The sequence below is a fragment of the Chiloscyllium punctatum genome, chromosome 41, assembly GCF_047496795.1.
Source record: "Chiloscyllium punctatum isolate Juve2018m chromosome 41, sChiPun1.3, whole genome shotgun sequence".
NCBI classification, from domain to species: Eukaryota; Metazoa; Chordata; class Chondrichthyes; order Orectolobiformes; family Hemiscylliidae; genus Chiloscyllium; species Chiloscyllium punctatum.
The window spans coordinates 32,333,917-32,358,831 of NC_092779.1; the positions used below are offsets into that span (position 1 = coordinate 32,333,917).

Below are 24,915 nucleotides of genomic sequence, written 5' to 3' on the forward strand. Positions count from 1 at the left end.
ACAAGTTTACAACATGTGATCTTCCAACTGATGGGGTGAAATACCCAGCAATCAGTTAAAAACAGCTTGGCTTTGGTATAAAAGCGCTTTGACAGTAGAGTTAAAAACTATGCACAAAATTCCATACTGTCATTGGCAGGTTGGATGCTAGAAGCTTAGATAGAAAGAAGTAAAAATGAAAGGAAAAAGAAAACAGGAAATTAAGGGAAAGCATAAAGAAAATAAAAGAGGGAAGGTAAGACGAGCTAAAACAAAGGAACAAATGGATAGAAAAAGGAATTGTTTGAATATTTAGTTTGTACTTCATGTATTTCAGAAAATAACTTTTAGTTTTAGGAATCAAACTCTTAAGTACAGAAAATAGGGTCCTGGTTGAGAAACGAATAAAAGCAGCTAAGAAGTAAATACAATTAATACCAGGTTGGGGTTTATGACCTTTACCCTCTTTAGTAAACATAGTCCCAATTTTCAGAAAAGTAAGATCATAAACAGGTAAACTTACTTGGTTAAAAATGACTGGAAGCATGATGGTTCAATCTTTGCAGATGGAAATGTTTTATCTCTGGTATTAAGAGATACAATAGTTTAAAAGCATTCAGTCAACCCTGGAAGGTTGTAAAATCTATTCATTTCATCAGATCAAAGAGCAAATTTTAAATGAGGGATGTAGCTTCAAGGTCTGTTTGAAGCCATCCCTGAGGTAGGCAAAACTCTGCCCTAGGAGTCCAGTTGAACCATGGATGAAAGTATAAAGAGGACTAAACACACAAAGTGTGTCAGGGCCATGTGTACATGACTTGGACACAATTAATACAAGTAAATCTCATGATCAAATGCTGTTTTGCAGGTATTTCGGACCCAAAATCATGTAATCATGTAAGTTTATTTTATCAATTTGGACACCCTGTTATGGACCAAAACAAACCCCTTCAAATATATCAAGGGGAAAGCCTCAATCCTAACTTTTTCTTATTTAAAGGCAAGTGCAATGTGCTGTGTTCCAGATGTAATACGATTAGTTATATAACTTGGCATTAAGCAAAACACACTTTATTCTTACTCTACAGTTAAAATACAAACAAAAGATAGAAGGATTGATCTAACTGTAATTCTGTTGTAAAACTTAATAGAATAATAATGCTTAACTACTAAACAGGAACTATTCCAATATAGTAACATCCCACACACTCTTGGCAAAGGCAAATTCAGTGAAATAGATTGTCTCACATGCAATGCTCCAGCCAGGAGTAAAGAACATCTAGAGGAACTTCTGTGGCAGAGAAATGGAACAGCTTCCAAATCCCAGAAAGTACTAAAGATTAAACCAAAACCCTGGTTCTTTCGGAGCCTGACTCCACCCATTCAGGCTACTTCTATTGGTCCAACCTTTTTTTAAATGCCCCTAGGTCTCAAAGCTATTTACTTTATTACCTTTGATCAGACTGATCATCACCTCTGTCTCAACCTTTCTTCATTAAAAAAAGAACAAAATATACCTTTTAAAGCCATAGTATCATCTTACATCTCCCTTTTTAAAATAATGACCTATCAATTTACAAAGATTCCTTCATTTTAAAATCCTTTAGTCCAACCACATATACCCTGTCAAGTCCTCTACAAATCTTGTATGTTTCATTAATTCAGTCTTCTATATTCCAATGAGTACAGACCCATTCATCTCAACCTCACGTCATAAAACAGTCCCTTCATACCTGGTATCAGCCTAGTTAACCTACTTTCGATGGCCTTCAATGCCAACATACCTTTCCTTAGATAAGGGAGCCTCTAAACTGTCCACCCAGCTATGGTCTGACTAGTACACAAAAACCTCCCTGTTCTTATCCTCCATTTCCTTTGAAATAAAACCCAAAACTCCCAATGAGCTTGGATGCTAGTTATTTTCACAGATGAGGACTCCCAAATGTGTCTGTTCCATAGCTTTTTGCAGTCTTTATCCATTTAAGTAATATCTCACTCCTCTTCCTGCCAAAATGCAAATTGCAATCATTAACTTCAGCAGCAGAATGGCAGCTTGAGCCAGACTACACCATAATGAACTGCTGCAAGAATAAAATATTGAAATTAGCACTAAATTAAATTCCTATTTCTATATTTAAAAGAACTATTCATGTGATTAATAGATAATCAGTGGTCTGCGGGGAGCAAGGGAATTTGATTAATAGTATGTATAATAACTGAAAACCTTATTGAGGAACTTAAGTCGCTTTGGGTTCCTGAAGATGTGAGTTACAATAAAATTAGCTAAATAGGATTGGACATGATTATGAGCAAGGGTTTTGATAACAGTGAATGTTAAACATAGCCTCTACAAGAACTGATGTTTTAATCCAGAAATTACACCAATGCTCTGTCACAATGATCTTGGAACAGAACATCGAACATTACAGCGCAGTACAGGTCCTTCAGCCCTTGATGTTGCGCCAACCTGTGAAACACATCTAAAGCCCATCTAGCCTACACTATTCCATTATCATTCATATGTTTATCCAATTGAAATGCCCTTAATGTTAGTGAGTCCACTACTGTTGCAGGCAGGACATCCTATGTTGTTGGAAGTGATTCTGAAAAATAGGGTTAACTTGCATTTGGAGAGGCAAGGCCTGATTAAGGATAGTCAGCATGGCTTTATGTGTGGGAAATCACATCTCTCAAAGTTGATTGTGCTTTTTGAGGAAGTTAACAAACAAATTGATGAGAGCAGAGCGGTTGATGTTGCTTACGTGGACTTTAGTAAAGCCTTTGACAGGATTCCATGTGGTGGCCTATTTAGTAAAGTTAGATCACATGGGGTTCAGAGAGATATTGCCAATTGGCTACAAGATTTGGCTTGATGGTAGGAGTCAGAGGGTGGTAATGGAAAGTTGCCTTTTGGATTGGAGCTCTGTGAGCAGCGGTGTTCTACAGGGATTAGTACTCAATCTGGGTTTAATATTGAGTTCAACACCTTCAAATTGTGAACTTCCATGTCTTCCCTCTCTTTTAGCTTGTTAAAACAAAAGATGTTGCCATGATACAATGCTATACAATGCTATGGTATTCAATGAAAGTTAAAAATACGAAGAAATTAGGTGAACAAGTAATGAAATCATGTTGACCAGATGAAAGACTACAATTGCTGACCACTGGGAAACTGAAGAAAAGAAAGCATTTAGACTAATGCAACACTTTGTTTCTGATCCCATGATACCAAAATGTACTTTTGGTAAGCCAAGAAAGTACTTTTGAAGTTGTGGACACAATTGTCATGCAAAGAAAAACATCAACCAATTTGCACAGCAAGATCTCACAAATGATATCATAATTTGTTTGTTCTTGGTTATGGGAATAAAAATTAGCCAGGCAACTGAAAGAATTCCTCTTTTCCTTCTTGAATAATGTAATGAGATTATGGCCACTCAAGAAGACATATAGGGCCTCAGTTTAAAGCTTTATTTAAAAATGACAGCTCTGAGTAGCAAACCTCTGAATACTTCACTGAAGTTTAATGTCAATTGCATGCTCAAACTTCTGTGGTAGTCTCGAGCTCATGACCTTCTCCCAAGCATATGGATTGGATGATATTTTGAGGCTGTCTGTTTTGAATAATAAGCACTCTACTCTTTTAAATGTAAACCACTTCCAGTTTTGACAGCCCTCATAGGGCACTGTAATAAAAATCAAAAGGTTAATGGAAACGTATCAAACACATGAGATGCATTCTATGATCTCTGTGAGAACATAAGAAAATGAAGTGGGAATCTGCTTTCCCCAATGACAAGTGTTCCTGTTTACGAACTGTATGTGGAGAATTTCCAGCATCAACACTCAGGGAGAATGTGATCTTTAGTGAGTTTACAACTGCTTATTGTAAAATTTCCAATTCACAGTTCCCATAAATGAATCCAAACTGAACTAACCATAGTGGGCGGCACGGTGGCACAGTGGTTAGCACTGCTGCCTCACAGCGCCAGAGACCCCGGGTTCAATTCCCGCCTCAGGTGACTGACTGTGTGGAGTTTGCACGTTCTCCCCGTGTCTGCGTGGGTTCCCTCCGGGTGCTCCGGTTTCCTCCCACAGTCCAAAGATGTGCAGGGCAGGTGAATTGGCCATCCTAAATTGTCCGTAGCGTTAGGTAAGGGGTAGATGTAGGGGTATGGGTGGGTTGCGCTTCGGCGGGGCGGTGTGGACTTGTTGGGCCGAAGGGCCTGTTTCCACACTGTAAGTCATCTAATCTAATCTAAAAAAAATGTACAGGAGAAATATTTGGTGAGGACATTGCCTATCTCTTAAAAAAAGTGGGCGGCACGGTGGCACAGTGGTTAGCACTACGGCCTCACAGCGCCAGAGACCCGGGTTCAATTCCCGCCTCAGGCGACTGACTGTGTGGAGTTTGCACATTCTCCCCGTGTCTGCGTGGGTTTCCTCCCACAGTCCAAAGATGTGCAGGGCAGGTGAATTGGCCATGCTAAATTGTCCGTAGCGTTAGGTAAGGGGTAGATGTAGGGGTATGGGTGGGTTGCGCTTCAGCGGTGCAGTGTGGACTTATTGGGCCGAAGGGCCTGTTTCCTCACTGTAAGTCATCATCTAATAACTCATAACAACACTGAAAGAGGCATTTTGTCCAAGCCAGTTCTCAAAAATCCAAGTGAGCTCCATCCAAGGCTATCCTCATAGTTCTGCAAGTCTATTTCCTTCATGTTTCTACCTAATTTCCTTTTGAAAACATTAATCTTCTCTGCTTCCACCAACCTCATAAGGAGAGACCTTCTAGGTCATTACTCTTTGCTGTTTAAAAAGACCTCCTTCACATTCCACCAAATCTGTTGCCTCTTTTAAATCTGTGTTCCCTAACCCTTATGTCATCAATTAATGGAAACAGTTTATCATTGTCCACATTTTCTGAACCTATCACTTGCACCCTTATGCAATCTCTCCTCAAACTCCTTTGCGTCAAAAGAACACCAACTTTTCCAATCAAATTTTGTAGTTAATGTCCCTCATCCCTGGAACTATTCTGGTAAATCTCCAATGTACCCTCTCCACATCCTTTCAAAAATTTGGTGATCAGCACTGGATGCAGTACTTTATCTGTTCCCTAACCAGAACTTTGTAAAGTTTCAGCAAAACATCCTGCTTTCATACTATATACCTCTAGTTATGCAGTCCAAGATACCAAATAAATCAGAATCTTGCCATTGACAGAAATGCACTTTAGATGGTGGGTACAGAATTTCATTGAGGAGCACTGAAGAGTAAACATTTCAGTCAGAGGTAGAGTGGACATGTTGCTGCACAGAAATGGTGCTACAGCAATGTCTAGCTGTTTATGCAGGAGACATACTCATGTCCTTGAAAAACTGGCAATGCGTGAAAGTCAAAGAGGATGAGTATATGTATGGGCTGAGATCAAGTTCCAGTCAATCAGGCAATACTGCCAAGGTCAGCCAAGGGGATATTCCAATTTCAGCCCAGGGGTTAACCCCAGTCACCCTGACACTTGGCCTATATGAGTCCTGTGGTCTATGCTATTGGAATCCAGGGATTGGTTCTCGAGATCAAGTAAGCAGTCTGAGGATTACAAGTAGGCCATTGTTAGAGTGTCATTGAGAGGTAAGTCTGCAATATGGGCCATAGTCAGTCGAGGCTATAATTTCAGTGGGTGAGCCACAGTCAGTCATGGGGGTTAGGTTGCTGAAAGGGGGCTGATCACAGCATCCAGGACAAAACAGACAACTCAAGTCTCGGAGTGGTCCTCATATACTGACTTGTTGATGGAATAGTAACACTGGCAGAGGCAATTGGAGATAGTAAGATGGAACCAAAGGGAGGGAGTGGGGGAGGTGTCAAACAGTTTACTGGTTACTCAGTCTTTGCAGAGGTTATAGGGTCAGCACAGGTATGGGAACCTTAGGAGTCATGGAGTCTGGAGGTAAAACAGGCACACTAATTGTAATGTAAAGGTATTCTAGTGAAATGGAGGAGTGGGCAGTGTGGAAAGGAGAGTGAAAGGTCATCAGGGGTTGATATAAGAGGGAACATGAGGAATGGGAGGAACATGAGGCAGCATTTCATTGGAGGCATACTGATAAAAGTCTATTCTCAATGGAATACAGAGACTTGGTTGCCATTGTGTATTTGATAAGTCAAAAACCTCAGGGTTCCTTATCAAATCATGACTGCTACCTCCTTTCACTGCTTCGAAAGCTAGCCGAAATCTGTTGGACTATAACCTAGTGTTGTGTGATTTTTAACTTTGTACACCCCAGTCCAACACCGGCATCTCCAAATCATGACTCTCCTCTAATGGAGCTGTGATGGCAAATACTTGATAGAGGTCTACACCAGATTGGCTTCACTTTTTGTCTTGCACATTAATATGTTTTATTTTTCATGTTAAAGTGTATAGTTTGTCTTCAGTGAAACACAGACTACAATGGCTTTGCATAGTCAGCCCTGCATCAGCTTTAGGGATAAAACAGAAATGAGCAAATGTATTAACATGGCATGGTGCTAATGTTGATCAGCTCTAAAACCATCAGTGATGATGTGACAGTTAAGTCCATCTGCAGTTCAGTCTCTCATAAGAGTCACCAGATTGGTGTGAATCTTGAGCAAGTTCCTTTTAACTCTTCATTTCGATCCTTTTAGTGTTTCAGAATGTACAGCACTACAACGTTGCTTTAATATGCTTGACTATACCTAGTTGAGGACCAGCTTTTTAGTGATCACTAGCATGAGAGGTGGTGAGTTATCCTTGAGTGAACAGAAAGTACAGGGTGCTTGAAGGGTTGATCATTGCAGAGGATGAGAGGGCAAGAGCCTTTGGATGGCATGTGATGCTGAGAGTTTTAGTCCATCAGCCTCGGTGAAATGCTTTTGTTGTCACAGAGTTAGAACGAGTGAAGGCCCTATAACTATGGAGCCACATACCCTATTGAGCATAGGAGATCACTGACCTTCTTCCTGTAGTGCTGGCCACCCCTTCTGATGATAAACACAGCACTCAGCTGTGTTACTAAATCTGCCCATGTTGTGTGAGCCTGTTGGGGAGGTCTCCTGTTGCAGTCAGCCAGGAAGACATCTGGCTTTCTCTCCATCACCCTGTCCAACAGCATCTTTCTTCAATGGCATCAGTTGAGAGTTTTGGGGCAAGCACCATAGTATGAAGGGCAGTTACTGGCTTGCAGCATCTGAGATGGTGTCAGTGGGCCAGAACATGGAAACTAGAAAGGCCCAACTCTGGCGAGACCTCCATCTCAAGTAACTTGTCCAACATCTCAATTGCAAAAGTAATGAGCTGAGCAGCACACAGTTATGCAAGAATACTCATCCTGAGTCCTAGAGAAATGATACCATGAAACTGATTCACCACCATTCTCTAATTCCAGATGGGAAAATTCTGGCCACAGATGCAGATTGTCATGTGATTTGTTGCAAGTTATTCCGAATAATTTATCCAGTTTTTTTTAAAATTAGAATTTAACTTCTGCAATCTCGTTGTACCCTTGATTCACTATTATTTCTGGAAAGTTCCTTTCTTCTGCTGCTGTGAGGATGAATTGACTTATTTAATGGCCATTTCCCTTCTTCCACTATAATTTCACTTGTTTCTGCTTCTAAAATGACAATGCTTACTTTCATTAATCCCTTCTTTTTTATATATGATGGATATTGACAATCTTCCTTCATGCTAGTCACTCAAATATTCTCTTTCTCTTTCCTTGTAATTCTCTTGGTCTTTGTGTATTAAATTCTAAAATACTCCCAATCCTCAGATTTATTCTCTTTTTGGTATCACTGTAAGTCTCTTTAATTTAATGCTATCTTGAGTTCCTTGTATTCGCCACCAGTTAGTTAAAATAATTTTTTCTGTGAAGTTTTTGCACCATAAGGAAATCAAGGTAAGTATTTAATTAGCAGAACCATAAGACTACCTCATCTCAGAACCAATTAAGTATTTCTGAAGTGTAGTCACCGTTAAAACATGAGAAACACAACATCCAACTTTTTGACAAGCTCCAAAATATCAACTGAGCCATGGGGAAGCAGGGATATGTATATTTATTGCAAATTAATTCTTCAAATGCCAGCCACTTTCCATCTACCATCACATCTCGCCTAGCAGGACACCCAGTTGCCTCAAAGTGCTCTGTCACCACTCTCCCCACTGTGAACAGGAGTAGGAAACAAAATGTCAGCATTATCAGTATTCTAAAAATGAAGAAATGACAATCTGAATTGTTCAGTAATCTTCAACTGATATTTGTACTCTTCATGAAATTTTACCAAATCTGATTCAGAAACAATGCCAAACATTTCATGGTAGAACTTCTTATATTGGAAAGGAGTTAGTAATGCAAATGTTTCTTTACTAACAACCTATGAGATTTTTTGAAGATATAACAAAGAAGTTGAATGAGATCAGTGGTGCAATGTGGTGAACATTGACTTCCATAGACATTTGATAAATTGTCACAAAACAAACAGTTCCTTTGTGTTTATTAAAAATTATTAGAATCTGGATAGTGTAGACAGGGAAAAACATTCCTGTTGGCTGGAAGGACAAGAACTAGAGGATACTGATTTAAAGATACAATGTTAGGAACAAAGGCAACAAGGGAAAAAAAAACATTTATACACAGCAAGTGGTCAGGGTCTAGAAAAAACTGTCCAAAAGACTGGTGGGCAATTATGGCTTTCAATAGAAAACTGGATAATTATGAAGAGAAAAATATTTTCACCAAGCTGTTCTTAAGGAGAGGTTGTACTGATAGGAAAGCCAGAATGACTATGTTGTGACTACTCCATTGTTCTCCTATTATCCTCCTCAGTGTAAATAGTGCTCAGTTAGAGTTGCAAGCATGCACTTTACTTTTGTCTTTTCCATCAGATCAGCTTCAGCAGTCCATGTGGCCTTTCTTCAGTTGGAACTAATTCCAACATAGAGTGGATGCTGCCATGTTTTCAGTTCTGAAACATTTGGTGATTCTGATGATTCAACACTTGATGGGAAATAATCTTTGCTTTAGAACATGTGATTTTTAAACAGGCCTTGTGGATATGTGTGTAGATCATTTTGCTCTGGAGGGTATTTCACACACTCCTGCTTTCGGACCACCGCTCCTGTGTTGTTGATATTGGACAGACAATGAGGAGTCATAAGGTGAGTTATTCATCACAGAATTCCTAGCCTTTGAATTGCTCTTATAGGCTCTGAATTTAATTCCAGCTGTTCCAATTCAGTTTCTGGTCAATGGTAGCACCCATGATGTTGACAGTAGATGCTTCAGTAATAGTGATGGCATTGAATGTCAAGCATGGTTGAAGTTTCCTTATGATGGTCATTGCCTGACACATGTGTGGCACAAATGTTACTTGCCACTTATCAATCCAAGCCTGGATACTGTCCAGATCTCATTACATATGACTACAAACTTCTTTGGAATTGGAATGAGGAGTCTGAGGCATCAAGAATGGTGCTGACCATTGTGCAATCATCAGTGGATATCCATACTTCTGACCTTACAATGGAGGAAGGGTCATTGCTGAATCAGCTGAAGGTGGCTGAGCCATGAACATGACCCTGATGAACTTCTGCAGTTATATCCTGGGCTGAAGTGAGTGACCACTTATGGCTACAACAGGATTTCTTTCTTCTAGGCATGACTTCAAGTAGCAGAAAGCCTTCCCTTTGATTTCCATTGACTTGAGTTTTACTAGGGATGCTTGATGCTACTCTTTATCAAACGATGCATTAATGTCAAAGAATTGCTTTCATCTCACCTCTGGAGTTTAGCTGTTTTGTCCAGGCTTGAGCCAACCCTACAATAGGATCCAAAGTTGAGTGGTCTTGCTTAAACCGAAACTGAGCAGTCGTGTGCAAGCTGCTGATGAGCACTGACGATGATTCCTTCAATTTTAGAATGGACTGAGAGCATGGTAATTAGATTAGATTAGATTACAGTGTGGAAACAGGCCCTTCGGCCCAACAAGTCCACACCGACCCGCCAAAGCGCAACCCACCCATACCCCAACATTTACCCCTTACCTAACACTATGGGCAATTTAGCATGGCCCATTCACCTGACCTGCACATCTTTGGACTGTGGGAGGAAACCGGAGCACCCGGAGGAAACCCACGCAGACACGGGGAGAACGTGCAAACTCCACACAGTCAGTCGCCCAAGGCTGGAATTGAACCCGGGTCTCTGGCGCTGTGAGGCAGCAGTGCTAACCACTGTGCCACCGTGCCGCCCCTAATTGACCAGGTTCGATTTGTCTTGTTTTGTAGACAGAACATAGCTGGGCAATTTTCCATACTGCTGGGAAGATACAAGCATCTTAGCTGTTTTGGAACAGCTTAGTAGGGACATGGCTAGTTCTAGCATACAATTCTTCAGTACGACTGGTGGAATTTTGTCAGATCCAAAATCTTTGTCATATCCACCACCTTCAGATGTTTCTTGATGTCATAAGGAATAAATCAAATTGGTTGAAAATTGGCATCTATGGTACTGGGGACCTCAGGAAAAGTCCAAGATGGATTGCCCACTTCTGGCTTAAGATGAATGCAAATGCATCAGCCTTATCTTTTGCACAGATGTACTGGGGTCCCCTATCATTGAAGATGTAGATATTTGTACATTATCCTATTTCTGTTACATGCTTAAATTTTCAACACCATTTACACAGAATGTGTGAGAGGACTGCAGAACGTAGATCTGATTTATTTATTGTAGGATTACATAGCCCTTTCTATTGCATGTTAAATCCACGGTTTGGCATGCAAATGGTTTTATGTTGTGTGTTGATGTTGTATGTTATATGGGTTGATACCTCATTTTCATATATGCCTGATGCTGCTTCTGGCATTTGTTCTTACACTCTTCACTGACCCTAAACTTAATGCTAACTCATTGGTCAGCCAGCTTGATGGTAACAGTACAACAGAAATAATGCTGGGCCATGAAGTTGCAGCTTCTTTGCGCTTTTTTATTTATTCATATTACGTGGGTATTGCTGGCAAGGTCAGTATTTAGCAGATTGCTAGCTCTATTCAAATTCTCTCCCATTTAGCATGGTAGTACAGCCACACAACACAATAGGGGCTTTACTCAACATGAAGACACGACTTTGTCTCCACAAAGACTGAGCTGTAGTCAATCCTACCAATAATGCTGTGGACAGATGCATTTGCAACAAGTAGATTGGCGAAGAGAAGATCAAGTAGGCATTTCGCTCTCGATGGTTCTCTCATCACTTTCTGCAGACTTAGTCTGACAGCTATGTCCTCCAAGACTCAGCCAACTTGGTCAGTAGTGCTACCAAATGATTCTTTTCATAGTCATAATCATTGAGTTATACAGCACAGAAACAGGCCCTTCTTGTCCACACTGACTAGATATCTAAGCTGATCTAGTCCCATTTGCCAGTAAGTTGCCCATACCCCTGTAAACCCTTCCTATTCATGTACCTATCCAGATGCCTTTTAAATGTTGTACCAGCCTCCACCACTGCCTCTGGCAACTCATTCCATACACACACCACCGTCTGCATGAAAAGAATTGCCCCTTGGGTCCCTTTGAAATCTATCCTCTCTCACCTTAAACCTTTACTCTTTAGTTTTAGACTTCCCCTACCCTGGGAAAAAGACCTTGGCTATTCACCCTATCCATGCCTCTCATGATTTAATAAACCTCTGTATAGTAATGAACATTTGAGTTTCCCATCTAAAGTTTACTCTGTGCTTTTGTAACCCTCAGTTCTTCTTCCATGGAGGAGTAGTGAGTTTTCTACAGCCATCAAATTTTTGACTGTAATAAGACACATCAGCATATTTCATCATATTTAACAAACATCCAGCCACGTAACATAATAGCAAGGCTTGCCAGAAAGTTACAATTCACAAGAATTAAGTTTTGCAACACATGTTGTGAAATTGTTTTGTGAAATCTTAAACCTGCTCTGACAATTATTTTGACGAGAAGTTTCAGCAAAGAAGAGAAAGCTAAGTATTTGTCAATCTCAAGTGTAAGCGTCGCTATCAAGTTTGAAATTTATGGCCCATTCCTGATACTGGCCTCATTTTTGAACAACTCCAGCAAAAGAGTTGTCATCGTGGTTTGGTACAACTGAGTCAACCATGCTTGTGTGGGACTGGTATTTCCCTCCTTTAAAGACCGGAATAAACAAGTTGGGTTTTTACAATAATCCAACAACATCATTCTCATTATCTGATTTTGCATTTTTAATAATTTATATTTAAATTCACACTGCACCCAAATAAAGTAAAATACTACAGAAGCTGGACATCTGAAGTAAAAATAAATAGTGGTAAACTATACCTTGGCAGGTCTGGCAGCATCTGAAAAGAAAAAAGTACCTAAAGTTCTGAAGAAGAGTCACATCAGACACAAAATATTTGTGTGTCTCTCCCCAGATGCTGCCACACCCAGTTGAGTCTGTCCAGCACTTTGTACTTTTATTACACCCTCTGAATTACTACCTCACTGTACAGAATAACACTTGTTTTTGTACTGTTTTTGGCTTACAATTGTTTTCTATGTTCAGTCACTCTCAAATGCAATGTGCTATGCTCAGCATATAATTATTTTAAAATATACATTGTTTACATTTTAGATTGAAATAGCTTTGTTCTATAGACAAGATTATGAAATCTAGTGATTTTGTAACAAAGTGATCCAAACCTGTTATCTAGCTTGGCTGCTTTAAAGTGGGCAGATGATCTACAAAATCCAACTTCAATGAATTAATTATTCTGGTTATACCCGTACCTGACAATAGGTTGCAAGAATTAAAATTCACCAGCTTAATGAAACATCCATTAGTCACTACGAGTAGTGGGGGAAAAGGATAAATCTGCTGACACCAAACATAGTATTTCACTGACAAAAATAATGCAAGTGAAACCGCAGAATCATCTATTCTGTCTATTAGTGCTGTGATACAACAGTGCAATACTCAACTAACAGTCTGCAGTGTGAAGGCAGATTAATTTCTTCGTCACTTCTCCAAGTCATCATCCTGCTATGATTCATTGGTAGTTCAATGTTGAAGAATGAAATTTGATGTCTCCATTTTAAAATGCTACCAAAAGCAGCAAAATGGCAGCATACCTCTCTCAGTTATTTAATAGCCATACAAAAATATGTATTTATAACATTAGATTGAATGCTAATTTAGTCAGACCCTGTTTAAAGTTTGACTTCTATCAGGGTGTATAATGGCCTGGTACAGCGTTCGCTCTGCCCCAGACTATAAGACACGACAGAAAATCGTGTGCACAGCCCAGACCATCATGGAGGCCAACCTCCCAGCCATGGACTCCATTTGCATTGCTCGTTGTCACAAAAAGGCTTCCAACAACATCAAAGACTCCTCCCACCTCCCACCAGTAATGCTCTCTTCTAACCTCTTCTGTCAGGCAGAACATACAGAAGCTTGAACACACATACCAACAGGTTCAAGAACAGCTTCCTCCCTACTATTATTAGACTGCCGAAAGCACTTTTAAACTTCAAATAACATTGATCTCATTGTATGCCGCGCCCTACCTAAGCACCCTATGATCTGTATGTCTTTGTTTACTATGATCTGCCTGTACTGTTTGCAAAACTAAGCTTTTCACTGCACTTAGGTACCTGTGATTACAATAAATCAATTCAGATAAAATCAAATCAAGATTTTGGAATTGTAGACATAACACCTCTTTTACTGGAATTATTAAGCAAAATTAGAATGAGCAGTTTAATAAAATTACATTACTGCATGTCTACAAGATATGCAGCACTTCATAACATGTGAAGGAGATTCCACCACGATCAAATATTATTTAGGTTGCTCCAAAAATTAAGTAACAACCTTTCTTCCACTACTTTTGAATCAATAATAAGGAATGCAAAGGCCTAATAGGTCAGAAATTGCTGTTAGAATAATGATGACTACCATTCTTGATGCATAAGAAAATTCTATAATGTTGTGATGCACCCCAAATTGTGTAACATCCATTCCACTCCAACATCAGTCTTGCAAAAGCAGAACTTTGTCCTCTACTTCCCTTTAAGAAGCATGACATTTCTGATTCCTAGCAAAGATATAAATTAATCTTGCCACAGCTATTCAGATATGTTCATGTTTTATGGTTCTGACATGTCAATTAATCTTGGAGGGCAACAAAGGAAACAATAAAAACAATGGAAACCTCATTTCAGCAGGGCCTAAGTTGCTTCTTGCATAAATCTTTCATTTAATGTTTTACTTTTTATTTCTTCATTTTTCTCCCAATGTTTAATTTCTAGATCAACCAGTTTAGGAGGTCCCAGATACATAATTGCCTTCATTGCAATATATTATCCTGCACTTCCAAAAACCGCAATGCAAAAATAACAGAATTTGTTATTTGTTATATTGTTGTTGAAGAATAAGGAAGGAAAATCCAATTTACAGTGCACCACCTTGAAATTTCCAGATTTCACAAGTACCGAAATCTTGTGCCAAAATAAGAAAAGTATTATGAATAACAAGATAACAGTTGAAATCCTTACGGGCAAGTTGGCTCCTTCCTGCAGAGATCTTTGTTGCTGCATGCCATTTTGTAATCTGAATCTTTTGACAAAAAAATCAAGAAGTCAGTTGTGTACAGATAAATATAAACACATGACATGTTTTGATTAGTCACCTTGTTTGTATTGGGTTTGGCCTAGAACCATTCATAGAGTCAGAGATGTACAGCATGGAAATAGACCCTTCAGTCCAACTTGTCCATGCCGACCACATATCCCACCCCAATCTAGTCCCACCTGCAAGCACCCTGCCCCCATATCCCTCCAAACCCTTCCTATTCATATACCCATCCACATGACTTTTAAATGTTGCAATCATACTAGCCTCCACCACTTCCTCTGGCCAGAGTGGGACCATTCAGCGCAGCCATTTTGGTGCGAGCAATTTGGCGCGGCCTGTTTGGCGCAGCCTATTTTGCCGCAGACCCATTTTGGAGCAGAACTATTTTGGTGCAGATATACGGTAGTCATCAATGAAAATCAACATAATAGTAGGGCAGCGTTCAGGCTGTATTTCCAGAACCATTTCAAATAATTCGAATAATTTATCATATGTTGTTCGTAACTTATTTGGGAGTAAAGCACACAACAGTGGGAACACACCTTTAGGTATTTCCCCTAAAATAACATAAACTTGTGAAAATAGAGGTGGGGAAAAACTCGGCAATCCTTTTTCTTCCAAATGTAAGAATTCTGCAGGTGGTGCTACCGCTGTCGGCTAGTAAAAATTGTTTTTCATTATATTCATTAACAGAATATGTTTTAAAGCTATCTGGAATTACAAGTTCTTCCAAATTTCTTGGATTTACTGGGTAAGTAGCAATTTCTTTCCTTGTCCTATGAACCATCTTCTTCAGCGCTCTGTTGTTAGGTATCGTTTCGAAAAATTTTCTAGGCACTCGTTAATCACTTGTAAAGTTCCCTCAACAGTTGTTTTTCTTTGATGACTAGTTATTTTAATAATAACTACAAACTACTGGAAACTACCCATTTAATAATTCTACTATTATGTTGATTTTCTTTGATGATTACCATATATCTGCGCCAAAATAGTTCTGCACCTTAATGGGTCTGTGCCAAATCACTCGTGCCAAAATGGCTGCGCTGAATGGTCCTAAATCCTCCTCTGGCAGCTCATTCCATACACATACCACCCTATGCGTGAAAAAGTTGCCCCTTAGATCTCTTTTCTATCTTACCCCTCTAACCCTAAACCTATGCCCTCTAGTTCTGGACTCCCCTACCCCAGGAATGAGACTTTGTCTATTTATTCTATTCATGTCCCTCATGATTTTGTAGACCTCTATAAGGTTACCCCCTCAGCCTCCAACGGTCTAGGGAAAACAGCCCTAGCCTATTCAACCTCTCCCTATAGCTCAAATCCTCCAACCCTGGCAACATCCTTGTAAATCTTTTCTGAACCCTTTCAAGTTTCACAACATCATTCCAATAGGAAGGAGACTGAATTGCACGCAATATTCCAAAAGTAGCTTAACCAATGTCCTGTACAACCGCAACATGACCTCCCAACTCCTGTACTCAATACTCTGACCAATAAATTCCCACAGAGACAAAGGTTACCTATCCCATTGGATGGAACCTTATTGAGACAATGGAGATGTTGGCCATTGGCTGTGAATTGTGCCTTTTTCTAGAAGGCCAACCATATCTTGTACTTAACAAGCTTTCTCCCAGGATCAAAGACTCCAAGGGTGGGAAATCCTGCTCATTGAGGGTTGCTCGTTACAAGTGTTGGCAGTTCTTCTGTACTTAACAGCCTCACTGAGACAGTGGTTGCTGCTACCAGTACTGCATCCACCCAAGGCCCAGTTAGAGGAAAAATCGCAAGCACAGCTGAATTATGAAAGGTAGGCAGCTTGTATGGGAAGGGTTGCACGGGAATTTTGGGGAGGCAGTCAGAAATATGTGCAGAAGTTGGCTTTCAGAAGGGACCCCTTCCCAATGCCAAGTCCATTAATTCAGTATTAAGTGTACTGAGCCAGTGACCTCTCCTCCTCAACCTTCCCCTCTCAATTCTGGGACCCCACAACCAAACGTATTAGGATTTGTTTGTCATGTTCTCCAAATGGAAGGCCTTCCCCTCACCCCCCAAACACTTCCGTGTCATTAATGCCAGCCATGGCTCAATGAGGTCCTTATGTGGGTGCTAATTGCCCACTTAGAGGCCTCAATTCGCTATGGGGCAGGAAGGCTATCCTTGGGCATTCATGCCACCAATTTAAGGAGGAGAGTGACAGAATCCACATGCACCATTTTCTTCACCAATAAAATGGTCTCTTTTGGCAAACAGTGGAAAGGGCAAGATTTTGTCCATTATGGTGATTCTTTACTCAAGTTATTCAAGACTAATCCCACTGCTTTACATCATGCCCCTGTTTCAAATATATATAGCTGAATTCCTCTCGCAAGATATCATGAGATCTGTCTCAATCACTCTGTGGTAAAGTATTCCACATTCAAACAATCATCTTTATAACAATATGGGCCATGTTGTCCTTCTCAGCAATACCACTAAATCTACAGCCACTGCCTCACTAGCTTTCTAATCAGGAACAATGGTCCTTCCCTATTCTTTCCACCAAAGTCCTTCAGAAAATATCAATTTAATCTTCTCTTACCCTTTTCTTTCTCTACAGTAAAATAGTCTCACTAGCTCATGTCTATCCTAATGACAATTTCCCAATATTGGCATTCAATTACCTGCTATGTCTTCCTGAATCTTTTGATGTCCTCCCCTTTGTTCGTTAGTCTTATTTTCGTGTTGGTACTAAATTTCAAGATTGTGCTGCATATACCAAAGTCAAATGACTTATGTGTACCTAGAAAAGAAGGTTTCAAAGAAACTTTCAGTATCAATATTTATGGAATGAATTAATAAACAACAGCAGTGCTATTTACATCATTAATTCTAATGAGTGTTTTTCTAACGTGTAGCAAACAAAAGCTTATGGGGTACGACAAGGAGATGATCCATAGCATATTTTCACTAGCCTAAATGATCTGCCTTGAAGGCATTTGAGAAAACAATGCTATTCAAGAATGTACTTACCTTCCATGTAATGCATACAGAGATGTAAATAAGCCTCAAGCTTCCCTGCATTGAGTGAAATTGGTTGAGAAAGATTCATTAGATTGGCTCAACATTTTTTGATTGCAGATTGGCTGCCTGAGTGAAGCCCTAATTAAATACATTGATTTTTTTTTCAGGAAGGCCTAGGCATTATCAGAGGAGCCAAGACCACCTTGCCTGTTGAACAGGAAGCAATTCCATGATTCTGCAAGGTCCATCCAGTGCCTTTTGCCTTACGGACAAAAGTAGAGGCATCAATCAGAAAGCTGGATACAATTAATGGACCATTGTTTACGAGTGGGAATTTCCTAAACTCGAATGGTGTTTGTCATATAAGGATGGCCTCATATCATTCTTCATCCAATGATCTGGCAGAAACAGCACTTTGAAAGCAGGCTTAAACAAACAGCCTACAACTTCACTAGATACCCAACTATCCCAGTTCCTGGTTGATTATAGGAACACTCTAACGCAACTACCTGCAGCAGGGTTGCTAATGGGGAGAAGACTCCACATCAGGTTAAAGCTGATCTTCCTGGACTCGGTGGGTTGGGGGGGGGGGGGGGGGGGGGGAAGGTGGTATGCCAATGCCAGACACCAAAACTCCACTAAACAAGAGAGACAGTTTACTTCAGGGAACAAACTTTGATGTAGGAATGGTCCCGCATGTGTAATAGGCATGATCGCTATGAGGTCAAGTCCAGTGACGTATAAGGTTTGGGTAGATGGAACAATCCTGAACAAGCAAGTGAACGATATGAAACCTGTAACATATGCCTGGCTCCTCCGCTCCCTTACCAACTGTTCTGGAAGTCGTGGGTTCTCCCTCTCGATCAAGCATTGAAGATACCTTGCAATCTGAATTGGACACAATGCATATAGCTGCCTTAATACCTTTGCCACCTAAATAGGGGAATGAATTTCTTCCAAGAATTCCAAGCTCTGGGCACAAGAGGTGAGCCTCTGTGCATTACATGCTACATGTCTCAGAGGCAGAGGTGGAGGAACCTGATCTGATGGTAATTTGCCTCAGGAGGGGCTATAAAAAACAGCCAGCCTGTGTCCTCAGACTCAGAGAGGGAGACTTGCAATGATTGTAACATGATGAGCCAGGTCGATCTCATAGAATGTGAGTTCCCTGGCTGGGGCTGTTAATCAGGTCCAATCAGAGAGCCCTGGCTGACAGGTATAAACAGGAGTGTCAGAAGTCCTGTTCACTATGGCACTTGGCTCTGCGGAACCTGGATCAGTGTCAAAACTCTCCACATGTAGATAAAGGGTGACCAGATGATAGGATCCTGGCCTCTGTGGAATTATTTCAGAGATTAATTCATGGGATGGCTGGATGGGGGGATGTTGAGAAGACTGGACCTCTACTCCCTAGAGTTTGAATAATGTTGCTCACTGCTTTCACTTGTTCCTTCAAATTGTCTTTTGTGGATTTTTCTGCACTTTGTCAGTGTTGCATTGGCTTTCCCTATCTGGAGTTGAGAGTGTGTTGCTGGAAAAGCACAGAAGATCAGGCAGCATCTGAGAAGCAGGAAAATTAACACTTCGGGCCAGAGCCCTTCATCAGGAATGATAGCTCCAGCCCAGAATGTCAATTTTCCTGCTCCTCGGATGCTGCCTGACCTGCTGTGTTTTTCCAGCAACACACTCTTAACTCTGATTTCCAGCATCGGCAGACCTCACTGTTTCTCTATCTGGAGTCCAATGCTTAGCTGGGCTTTGAAGTACATATAAAAAAAAACTGCAAATGCTTCAAATCAGAAACAAAAACAAATTCCTGAAAAAATTTAGCAGGTCTGGTAGTATCTTCAGACAGAAATCAGAGTTAACGTTTCAGGTCCAGTGACCGTTCTTCAGAACTTGAACTACATCGTGTGCTGCTCTGTGCTGCTACAAGCTTCTATTCAGATTTTTCCCAGTTCTGGATTGACCTCATCTTTTGCCCATAGCACTTTAATGTCATTGAATTTCAGTTTAGGTGCTCCATACTGTTTGTCTCCAGTCCCATGTCATCAAATAGTTAAGATCAAGTCGACACTCAGGTGCACGAACATAAACAAACTTGATTGAACATTCTCTCTCTCTATATATATATATGTGAGATGACAAGACAGGGCATATTCTGCATCGTTATAGACCTGTTCAAGTTCTACATGATCTGATGTCACTGTGGCATAAATGCTTATGCACACTGGAGAACTAGGAGTGTGGCACCAGTATTCCAAAGAGGAAAATGAGGTCGCTGACCAGGAGTTACATTCAAATTCAGCATTATACAGAGATGCAGCATCAGGAGCAACAAGCCAGACAGAACCTCATTGACACTCACATTCAATAGATCTGAGTTGGGTGAAGTGATTGTTTATTGATTGAAAATTTGCTTCTCAGAAGGGAAGCAGCTTTATTTATTCCCATCAGCAAATGCAGCTTTTCTTCACTTTTTATGCTGTTCAAGAAAAGTTAACACTTTTGACTCTTTGATGGCTTTCTAAAACTTGGAAAGAATAGTTAGAATTCTAACATGACATGCTGCTAAGAAAAGATAACCTGTACGGTTTAATTCTTGAATCTGTAGCTACAATGACAACCAATCAAACTCATGTAAAGTAACAACATGTTTCTGAATGTGAAATTCTACCTTATATAAAGTGTTACCCATGCCACCAAAAGGCTTCAGTGGCCTTTTCTTGTTTCTGTCCTTCTACAAACTCTGAAGTGCTAGTTGTTACTGGCAGCACTGACCTAGGGCACCACTGAGCTTAAATAAGCTGTCAGTGGCAGAAGTTCCAGAAGATCCGGCTATGGCAAGTACTTCCACCATCAGAGAGGCAAGACAACATGAGAATGATACAGTAGATTACACAGTTAATTTACTAAAGCTCAAGGAGAGAACTCCTCTATGAATCTCCCCAAAATTGACACTTAGTTGATTTTGGTAAAATTCAGTCCATTACTCTAATTGAGGTCAAAACAGTGCTTCATAATCATTCCACATAACTTCACAGCTTTGCCCTCAATGTGTATATTTAGACAGCTCAGGACATTACTGGCTTTTTTTCAATTTTCTTAAATTCTTCTGCTACCTTCAATGGAGCACGCACATATACCCCCCCAAGGTCTCCGCTGTTCCATTAAGTTTAGTTCAGATTGCAATTTTGCTCTTCATACTTTTGCATTTTTCTGCATTAAACTTCATCTGTAATTATCAATCATACTCTATGTCCCTTTAAAGACTATCACTTTCTTTCTCATGATTTGCTATAATTGGAAGTCTTGTGTTAAGTTGCAAATTTTGAAATTGTAATCTACATATCCAAAAATAAATATCATGAGAACCAGTGATTCTAATACTAATCCCTGGGGAACATCACTTCCTTGAGGCTTAAAATAGCTATGCAGCATTAGTTTACTGTCACTGAGCCTATTTCTTGAATTTGTTTCAAGCATGGATGTAACATTTTGCAATTCCCTGGTTCTCTGACACTACCCTCATATCCCAGAAGGATCGGAAGGTGAGGCTCAGCGTCTCTGCGCTTTCCAATCTTATTTCCCTTAGCAGCCTTGGATGATTCCATTCAGGCCTCGTAACTTAACAACCTTAATGTATAAGGTAAAAACAATGACTGCAGATGCTGGAAACCAGATTCTGGATTAGTGGTGCTGGAAGAGCACAGCAGTTCAGGCAGCATCCAAGTAGCTTCGAAGTCGACGTTTTGGGCAAAAGCCCTTCATCAGGAATTCCTGATGAAGGGCTTTTGCCCGAAACGTCGATTTCGAAGCTACTTGGATGCTGCCTGAACTGCTGTGCTCTTCCAGCACCACTAATCCAGAACCTTAATGTATAATCAACCTTTCTAGAGCCTGGTGTTTATCCACTTTTCAATTATCTCCTTACTCACCACAACTTTGCAGCATCATCTCTCTTGTTAAAGACAAAGGCAAACAACTCACTTCAAACACCAGCTATGTCTTCTGTCCAGGTCAAAATACATCAAGGCAGTTAGAAAATTAGCTCTTGAAAACTATTAAATCGTAGGCAAAAATGCAATCATGACCAATCAGAAAAATGTTGATTCGGTAAGTGGGATACATAGATAATTGAAGAAGTGCTCCTCCTATCACAGGTTGGTACTCATTCATGTTTACTGCTGTAAGGCTCACTAGTGAAGAGAGAACAGCCTGTGATAGAAGCAGCTAAGAAGTGGCAGTGTGAACATGTCACTGGGCTACCATCAACAGAGACTAGATGGGGCAGGGGAAGGGTTCCATCAGCTGTGCCAGTGCCTTCGGAGGAGTGGTGGGGTGGGCGTTGCCATTGACCACAACTAGTCTTGAGGAGTACTATTGGTAGAATAATAGGGGTGGGGTGGTGGAAAACATAATCTGGGAGAAGAAGGGGTTTCCAACAAGGGGCAAGGTGAAGACAAAGCTTGGGAAAGGTAATGAAGAGACTGCAAAGGGGAATGGGGAGGCTGAAAAAGACGAGGAAGGGGGCTGATGGGGCGAAAAGGAAGATGAATACAATAAATAAAATGAAGGGGATGGCAAAGGGATGAGAGGAAAAGAGCTTTAAGGAGGGAAAAGGAGTCCATTGACCACTTGAAAGGGGGACAGTAAAGACGGCCAAAGATGGGGAATGCAAAAAGAAATTCAAGAAGTGAAAAGAAGGGCTGCAAGGTGTGGATAAAGAATGTGCAAGGTCCGGTGTTGTAAAGGGTAAAGAAGATGGTTGAAAGAGAAGTGAGGGCAGAAGAGGGCTGCAAGTAGAAGTTGTTAGGAAAAGGAGACTTCAGGGTGAGAGTAGAAAAGGGGGCTGCAAATGACAAAAAATGGATTTACACCTGTCAACAAAGACTCAACTAACCCAAAGCCAGAAAAGAACGAAATGTCAATGAGGCAATAGATGTCTTGAAAATGAACGTGGAATCTCTAGCATAAGGTCTAATATCTTCAGGAGCCACTGTACGGAAAAAAGTTTAGCGGATTTTTTTATAATAAAATGATGTCAAATGTGAAACATCAACTTGAGATTGAGAACACAGTTGCAGTAAAAAGGGTAGTAACAGCTTGAGTAAAATCCTTCAGACTTCTGCATATGCGATGGAATTGCACTAACTACAATCTCACCAGTTTTCACAAAGTATGTTTATGGTGATAGGTTTTTTTGCTTAGAGATGTATTTCAATTCTTTCAGAAAAAAACTTCTGTTGCAAACTTATTCCTGTTGTCGTCTCGCGATTTGAATATTATGGTGTCTGGGAAACTAATGCTTTCCTTGTATGTCTCAACTTTATGTTTAATATGGGGATGATAATTGCGGATATTGATGAATTCTTCTCAATGTATTTGTCACTGCAATAATTCTTATGTTAATCAATAAAACAAAAGCTAATGTTATTACATTACTGCATCACCTAACAAAGGAGCTAGTGAGAATGATAGACCCCAAGAAAACCAAAAGGTGGCACCCTAAAATCAAAAAGTACACCTTTAGAAAATCTCAAGTACAGCCCTCAAAAGAATTATTTTGATGCCTGTGCTGGCTCCAAGAAAGAATCCTCTTTTTGATTCCTTGTTGGTCTCATTCCTTCTTGAATTACCCTTTTATTACTTATATGTCTTTGGAATATTTTTGAATCCTCTTTAAAGTTAGCTTCCAGTTTCTTCTAATACTCTCTCTTTGATATGTTTGTCCTTTCTTACACTCTGTGTGTATTTTCTATATTCAATAATGTTGTCACTTGCAATATAAACCTGATACCTGGCATACACATCTTTTTCCTGCTTAGTCTTTAATCATTGCCTAAGCATAAACAATTTTGGTCAACCTTCAGCCTTCTCATCTTAAAAGAAGAGATATAGCCTGATCATCCTTTCCTGATGGTATAATCTTATACAGAATGGTATAGCACAGGTGGCGACTATTTATGTTGTTGTGCTTGAGGCCAGTACCTTGGAAATATGATTTAAATAGTTCATTGCTCTCCCTCTCTTTTCCTATTAGAGTCATAGAGTCATAGAGATGTAGAGCATGGAAACAGACCCTTCGGTCCTACCCGTCCATGCCGACCAGATATCCCAACCCAATCTAGTCCCACCTGCCAGCACCCGGCCCATATCCCTCCAAACCCTTCCTACTCATATACCCATCCAAATGCCTTTTAAATGTTGCAATTGTACCAGCCTCCACCACATCCTCTGGCAGCTCATTCCATACATGTACCACCCTCTGTGTGAAAACGTTGCCCCTTATGTCTCTTTTATATCTTTCCCCTCTCACCCTAAACCTATGCCCTCTAGTTCTGGACTCCCCAACTCCAGGGAAAATACTTTTTCTATTTATCCCATCCATGCCCCTCATAATTTTGTAAACCTCTATAAGGTCACCCCTCAGCCTCCGACGCTCCAGGGAAAACAGCCCCAGCCTGTTCAGCCTCTCCCTGTAGCTCAGATCCTCCAACCCTGGCAACATCCTTGTAAATCTTTTCTGAACACTTTCAAGATTCACAACATCTTTCCGATAGAAAGGAGACCAGAATTGCACGCAATATTCCAACAGTGGCCTAACTAATGTCCTGTACAGCCGCAACATGAGCTCCCAACTCCTGTACTCAATACTCTGACCAATAAAGGAAAGCATACCAAACGCCTTCTTCTCTATCCTATCTACCAGCCACACCACTTTCAAACAGCTATGAACTTGCACTACAAGGTCTCTTTGTTCAGCAACACTCCCTAGGACCTTACCATTAAGTGTATAAGTCTTGCGAAGATTTGCTTTCCCAAAATGCAGCACCTCGCATTTATCTGAATTAAACTCCATCTGCCACTTCTCAGCCCATTGGCCCATCTGGTCCAGATCCTGTTGTAATCTGAGGTAACCCCCTTCGCTGTCCACTACACCTCCAATTTTGGTGTCATCTGCAAACTTACTAACTGTACCTCTTATGCTCGCATCCAAATCATTTATGTAAATGACAAAAAGTAGAGGACCCAGCACTCCACTTGTGGCACTCCACTGGTCACAGGCCTCCAGTCTGAAAAACAACCCTCCACCACCACCCTCTGTCTTCTACCTTTGAGCCAGTTCTAGACCCAAATGACTAGTTCTCCCTGTATTCCATGAGATCTAACCTTGCTAATCAGTCTCCCATGGGGAACCTTGTCAAACGTCTTACTGAAGTCCATATAGATCACATCTACTGCTCTGCCCTCATCAATCTTCTTTGTTAC

At 40.5% G+C, this 24,915-nt stretch overlaps 1 protein-coding gene across 4 annotated transcripts in view; it reads right to left on the bottom strand.

The window, feature by feature from the left end:
• The window catches only part of LOC140464971 (uridine phosphorylase 1-like), a 124,273-nt gene that overhangs the window by 71,317 nt on the left and 28,041 nt on the right, over positions 1–24,915 (bottom strand). For all 4 annotated transcript variants that reach the window (XM_072560675.1, XM_072560671.1, XM_072560673.1 and 1 more), the window contains exons 2-3: positions 17,304–17,422; positions 14,565–14,625 (exon numbers count right to left, since the gene is read on the bottom strand). In XM_072560675.1, the coding sequence (XP_072416776.1) occupies positions 14,565–14,606 (42 nt within the window). In that variant the 5' untranslated portion in view covers positions 14,607–14,625; positions 17,304–17,422. The remainder of the gene's footprint in view (positions 1–14,564; positions 14,626–17,303; positions 17,423–24,915) is intronic.